General features: G+C 45.9%; 2 protein-coding genes across 2 annotated transcripts; one reads left to right on the forward strand and one right to left on the reverse strand.

Moving 5' to 3' along the window:
* The first annotated feature begins 231 nt into the window (after nucleotides 1-231).
* LOC135642596 (uncharacterized) lies at nucleotides 232-891 on the forward strand. Its single transcript, XM_065158871.1, has one exon. The coding sequence runs from the start codon at nucleotides 272-274 to the stop codon at nucleotides 620-622; it is 351 nt and encodes a 116-aa protein (XP_065014943.1). The 5' UTR covers nucleotides 232-271; the 3' UTR covers nucleotides 623-891.
* A 1,743-nt stretch (nucleotides 892-2,634) lies between these two features.
* Nucleotides 2,635-6,279, reverse strand: LOC135643723 (uncharacterized). Its single transcript, XM_065161048.1, has 12 exons — nucleotides 5,755-6,279; nucleotides 5,471-5,673; nucleotides 5,210-5,407; nucleotides 5,041-5,112; nucleotides 4,869-4,964; nucleotides 4,708-4,787; nucleotides 4,538-4,613; nucleotides 4,124-4,337; nucleotides 3,841-4,040; nucleotides 3,656-3,761; nucleotides 3,493-3,582; nucleotides 2,635-3,422 (listed from the first exon to the last, which is right to left on the reverse strand). The coding sequence occupies exons 1-12, from the start codon at nucleotides 6,275-6,277 to the stop codon at nucleotides 2,635-2,637; spliced, it is 2,646 nt and encodes an 881-aa protein (XP_065017120.1). The 5' UTR covers nucleotides 6,278-6,279.
* Nucleotides 6,280-6,491: the final 212 nt, after the last annotated feature.

Here is a 6,491-nt window from a genome sequence, read left to right on the forward strand (position 1 = left end):
ACAAATATATGTATTTTAGCAGAACAAATTAATAAATATATTAGCATGTTAAATATGAATAATAATATCGTGTACTTTAAATATGTCGAATTAATTATATTTCTCTTTAATCTAAATTTAGGAAAAAGGATTTTTCTTTTTCTCTTTGAGATGTGGCCCAGAGAAGCGCTTTGGCCCGGCCCATTTCTAATCGCTTTAACTAGGGCTAAGTCTCGACCGTAACAAGGTGTCTCGGTCATCTTCCTCCATCTCTTACTCACCAGAGACCGCGATGGCTCCTCTTCCATCGAAGGCAATCGCGGCGGTGGCTGGCATGGTTCGACAGCGGCTGAGGGCGGCGGTGCGGACCAGAGGCGGCGGCGGGGAGGGGGCTGGGCGGTGGACGAGCCCTGGGACGGAGGAGCGGCCCAAGGGGTACATCTTCAATCGGCTGCCGCCCCCCCCGGGGAAGTCGAGGGAGTGGGAGGACTGGGAGCTGCCCTGCTACATCACCTCCTTCCTCGCGATCGTCATCCTCGGCGTCGGCCTTAACGCCAAGCCCGACCTCACTCTCGAGACCTGGGCCCACCAGAAGGCCCTCGAGCGCCTCCAGAAGCAAGAAACCGCCTCCGATTCTGATTAGGCAGATCGCTCTACCCCTCGTTCTCCCGGTAAAAGCTTCGCCTTGGATCTCGCCTTTTGTTTCTATGGTCATGGGAGTATTTGGAGTTTAGGGTTAAATAATATGAAGGGATCACGCGTCTTGATAGGATTCTCTCGAATGCTGCAAACAAAGTGGAATTGTGAAACCCTTAATCTGTGTATTTTCCAAGTTTTACGCTTCACCAAATTTAAGATCTTTATCAACTATGGCGTTTAAGAATTTGAATGAGTGTGCAATGGTTTTCTTTAGATGCACGCTGGCTTAATTTGTTCGCAATGAGATAGTGGATCTGCAACTTTCTCAGATTAAGCAGCACATATCTTTTGATTCTAATGCAAATTCTGTGGATTCCCTTTTATGTTATTGTGTTTGGTTTCAGTTTGCGACCTTCACATTTAATTGTGGATTATAGGTCTTCCATTTGTATATCGGCAACTTATTGTTTTCACTTTGCTCTATATTCTTGTATCTGCTAATTTTAGGACTAAGATGAGATCACGACTCTAAAATTCACATGTTTCTATCTACACAGGACTGCTCTTAAGGAATTAATTATCGACACAAATATGAAGTCTTTTCCTTTTGTTAATTAAAGGCATGCTAAATTATTGTTTTACCATGAAATAAATTCCAATTTAGAAATTGAAGAAAAAAGGATATGGAGGACCCATAATGCTATTACCAAAAACCAATATTTGTGATTTTGAGAATGGAGATGTTTTGGAGCATAATGAAATGGGTATTAACTGAATATTTTGCAAGTTTAATCTATAGGGAATTGCCGACGAAGTCATGGAACAGTTAAGCGGCCTGATTAACTATGGTATGGTTCACAATAGAAACACTGACTTTGGTTAAGTGGCCTCGCCAATCTCTTAAATGGATGAATTTGAGAACTTTTTGCAAGCCATCTTAAGTTTCAAGATTATATCTGTCATGAGTTTTTTTAGGAGTAACTTGTCATAACGCGGCAGCAATTTGTGTATCGGAGATCCAGCTTTTCTGCTGAAAATTTTGTGTGGCCTTCTCAACTTAGAATTATGCTCCATGTCCAATTCCTTATCGATCGTTTTGGTCAGTTAGTCTTGAAATATTAGGTTCATATATATATATATAGGTTGGGATTGTTTTTGAGTTACTGTGACTGTGCCATGTTTATAGTGTCCTGAACCCATCGGAACCAATTTAACATTACCTATATTTTACAGTTCCAGTTCAACCTAAAGTCTCCCTTTTTTAGAAGATTTAACTACAGAAGGCTCTGTTGTCGATCATCTTAGTGATGACTGATTTATTCATATCCAACAGATGCAGTTGCTCATGTTATTTATTTGCAGTTAGTTTATGCTTTCAGAATTACTAACATTTTCAATGCTTTAGTCTCATCTAAACAATAGGGTTGCTCATCTGCAGAGACTTAGGTGAATGCAAGAAAACTTAATGACCATATTATATGCTGGTCTTTGCTACCATGTGCTTATCACCAATAAGATTAAAAATATTTTTACATGATTTAGGGTTCTCCATGCACCATTGTCTTCTCCCAACAAAAAGGCCTGCTTAACATGTTATTGAATTGATTGAGGATTATGTTTCGTTTGCCTTTTTGCCTTTTGGGAAAATTATAATGCCACTAGGAGATGAGTTAGAGCTGGAAGTGCCTTTATTGTCCCAAAGGAAACAATATTATTATATATATATATCTGTAGAGTGAGTATTGAGAAAGTTAATGAAGTTTTTGGTTATCAAACTTTCTGATCCATCCATCTGATATGCAACAGGGCTTTTGGATTTACATTACAAGTTCACCTGTTTGACAATTTTCCAGCACTTGTATTTATTTTATGAAACCAGTGTTTCTCTGTACACATCACAATGAAAACTCTCCTATTTTTTTATTGAATTAATTTTAACTGCACAATAAGTGAGAGAAACAAAAGGAGACACAGAAAAGGCTTTGGAGGTCAATCACCACCACCACCACCGTGACTTCAAACTCCAATGTTGAAGTAGGTGGTGTAGGTCTCATCTCGCAAGCTCAGTAATGGCTGGAGCAGAAAGCTTCTCTTGGTTCCCTTCGCCGTGAAGCTGATGGGGTGATACCCACTCAATCCCTTCCCGAACGTGAAGCTCGCGGCCGTTTGGAACGCGGCACCATGGCGGTCGGCGTCGTTGGCTGGACAAACAAGCTGAACGCCATCACCCGAGGCGCAATCGTGGTGCACAAAGCAGCCCGGTGTGCTGTCAGCTTCCAGCGAGATGGTGGTCGCTTTCCCATCCAATCCTTCCACCACCCGAAACACGGAAGCATTTCGATCCTGGGGCACGTCCGCCGTGACAGAGATAACGAGCCCTTTACCGGCACCTTGGTGGCGTACCACCTTGTCCGGGAGATCGAACGGCTCGAGGAGGACGACCCTTCCGATGACGGCCTCTCGGGATGCAATTCGAGGTACGGCTTTCTGGTCCGTGTAGACGAGTCTAAACGTGGCTTGCGCAGCAGCATTCGTTCCGAGCTTCGGAGATGCTGCCATGGTGAGCAGGCGCGTGGCGTCGAGGCCGGAGGCGTTCAAGCCGGAGAGGAACGTCGTGCCGCCGCAACTCTCCTGGGTGAGCGACACGAGCTGAAGCCTGTGATCATCCGGAACTGGCAATATCCAATCAGAGAGCCCTTGAGCCACATCCTGCTTTCCCATTTCATATTCACCAGAGCTGAGACCGACGAGAAGGTACGGTCCGAATAGAACTGCTTTCAATGATGAGAACTCCGGACGATCATCTGCGCAAGCAGAACATCATGACTACAAATCAAGCAACAGCAGCAGCAGTAGCAGTCTCTACCAACTGACCTTGTATGGCCTCTGTCCTCACTCCAATTGGCATCGACAGGTTCAACAAGTCTTTGCTGCCCCACGTCTTGGTGATCGACAAGACATTTCCTATCATCATCAGCGAAAAAGGTTGGACAAGCTTTACCTGGGAATTGCAAGTGTCATATTACTGCGGTCTCACCTGGAGAAGGTACGGCCACGCTTTGTCCATTTATTGTAGCTACCGCCCCACTATTCGAAGTCCAAATCGGTACGCGAATGCTCAACGTAGAGCTCTTAGATGGCGACTGCGAAATATAATCGAAAACTAATCAAACTTTCGATCAAAATCCCTAAAACTGGATAGAACTCGTGCTGCTGCATCACCTTGTTTACGCTGGCGACTGTGAATTGAACTCGAAAATGGTCGTCGAGTGAAGAAACTTGTTGTGTGTTTTGCTGCAGGGTGAGTTCTCCTGAACGCCAATTAAGAGTGCTCGATATGAACTGGATGACATACAGAGTTGGAACGGCACCCTCTTCCTCGAAGTATATCGAATCCCCGAGCTTCGAAAAGGACTCGATGGCTGCGACAGCATAGAAGAAAGTGAGGAGAAATGCAAGCGGTGACCAAGCAATTGAATTGGGTCGACGGAAACATTAGAAGGACCTGTCCCGTAGCAACACCAGAATGATGCAGTGGGAGTTCCCCAGCCGCCTTGGCCGCTCACTGCTTTCGAGCCTCCAGGGTTCATAGGGAGGAAATAGATCATGATTCCTGGTTCAGTCCCCCTTTGAATGCTCAACACTCCATTCGTCAATGCGCGTTCATAGTGATCCGCGTACGCCATGTTCTTTGTCCATCTCAACAGATTGCGAGACACCTGCATCATGTTTCAATCCCTCTACTGCGTTTAGAGTGGCAAACGGTGGCTTCTCCGTAGCAACGGGATGGAGATAGCCTGACCCGGAACCGAGTCGGTCAATCGTCAATGATTCCACGATTCCAAATCGAATCAGAACCGACCTTCGACGGTTCCTAAATCGGAGAAACAAAAGAATGAAATGAACCAGAGTGACGAACCTTTAACAGGTTATAGGTAGTGCAAGATTCTTCAGTGTTCACTAGCAAGAAACTCGCCAAGCGATTCGGCTCAGTCCTACATGCAGAAGAAAGAAGAGAGAGAAGAGAGTAATAAGGGTGACCAAATCTTTGTCAGCTTCAGTGTAGCACAAAAGTTCGGTCCTACTAACCAATGTTCATTTACGGTCGATCCACCCGTTGCATATGAGTGCGAGGAATTCACAATGTCCATAAATGTCATTCCAATTTCCTGCAGTTAAAAGAAGAAGAAGAAGAAGAAAAAGAGCTTCGCCAAGTGGGAACTTTGGCAAGAAACCTAAGTTAAAAACACCTTGTAGAGCAAGTCTCCAGTTATTTCGTATCGCTTCTGAGCCCCAACCACTATTGGAATGTGTGTGTTGCCATGGAATCCCGAAAGGAGATCAGCCTGTAAAAGAAGCAATCCTCCCTCATCTTGTATCATCAGCATATTTATATTCTCGAGAAAGCACATCAGATGTTACCTGCACTGCAAGTGGTCCGAGAAAACATGGCTTATCGAATAGATGAGCCAACACCAAATGTTTCGTATTATTCTGCATCATCATCATCATCAGTATCTCTTAAATGATACATGTAATCTGCATCTTATTTCTCTTGCAAACATGTGTATATGTGTGTATATATATATACCGTGACTGTGTACAGCGTGTAGAGGACGTCGTTCATGCCACCGGTTTCTTCGTTCATGGCTTCCCAATGCCATGCAATGGAACGCTTCTTGATGTTATCTATCACACGGTTGCCGAAGTATTCAGCCATCCAAATCGCCATGTCTAGTGCTTTTGCATTGTTACCATGCAAATACTGATCCACCAGTCCGGCCAGGATCTGTATATTGATGGTTAACATCTCCGTTCACGTACGCATGATGTATGAACGTATGATACGTACCTTATGGATGGTGTAGTAGGGAGCCCATACGACTTTCACTTCTTCGTACAGGTCGAACTCCTCCGTAGAGAAAGCTGAGAGATACCCGGTTCCGATCTTCTTTTGGCACTCGTCGAGTGCGTCGACCACCGCGCTCATCCTGTCGCGTATCGTCCCGTTCTCAGTGGCTGCCCACATTAACGCTGTTGCACTCATGTAGTGCCCTGAAGAAGCTCACACATATCAATCGAATGTATATATTGTCATCACTAGATCAAGGATGGGTTCGAGAGCAAGCTCATCACCAACAAAGTGGCCGCGGAGTTGTCCGTTAGGTTCCTCCCATCCGAGGTAGGGTTCGCCGGGCGTCGGTAGGCCTGCCAGCTTGCGGAAGCTCCAAACGAGTCGGTCCACGTCGAGGAGCAGCAGGTATTCCAGATTCGTCTGCTGGGCTGTGCCATGGAAAGAACTGGGGTCGACTCGGACGTCACGGAGAGATATCTCCTTCAGGAAGCTACCGCCGTTGGCGGCGGATTTCATCCCCGGCCGCTTCACGGCTCGGTACAGCATGGCCCAGTCGAGCTCGGTGACCACCGGCTGGCCGGCCTTTCGCGGGAGAATGTTCATCCACGTCGACTCCTCGTTCGGGTTCAGATGGTAGCGAGAGAGGGAGTCCACCATCGTGCTGCGGTTCTGGCCGAGAAATTGGTAGTGGGCGACCGTGGAGGCGGAGTCGAAGATCCTGTCGGTGCATCTGTTGGCGGAAGCGGGAAAGAAGGCCATGGCGGCGGCGATTGCCATTAGGAGGGCAACAGCCAAGCGATCCATCATTTTGGTCCGAAGAAGAAGAAGGAGAAGAAGAAGAAGAGGGAAGAAGGATGGGATTTTAAGCTGGCTGGAAGCATCAAATTCTCTCCTTTGACTCGGCTTTGTTCTTTGAACCACGCGAGCAACGCCATGCATTCGCTGCTTCTCCTGTACTTTCTCTAACGATACAATGAATCACCTCCGATTTAGGTATAATTTTTTATTTAGTAATCAA

The sequence above is a fragment of the Musa acuminata genome, chromosome BXJ3-7 (assembly GCF_036884655.1).
Source record: "Musa acuminata AAA Group cultivar baxijiao chromosome BXJ3-7, Cavendish_Baxijiao_AAA, whole genome shotgun sequence".
NCBI lineage: Eukaryota > Viridiplantae > Streptophyta > Magnoliopsida > Zingiberales > Musaceae > Musa > Musa acuminata.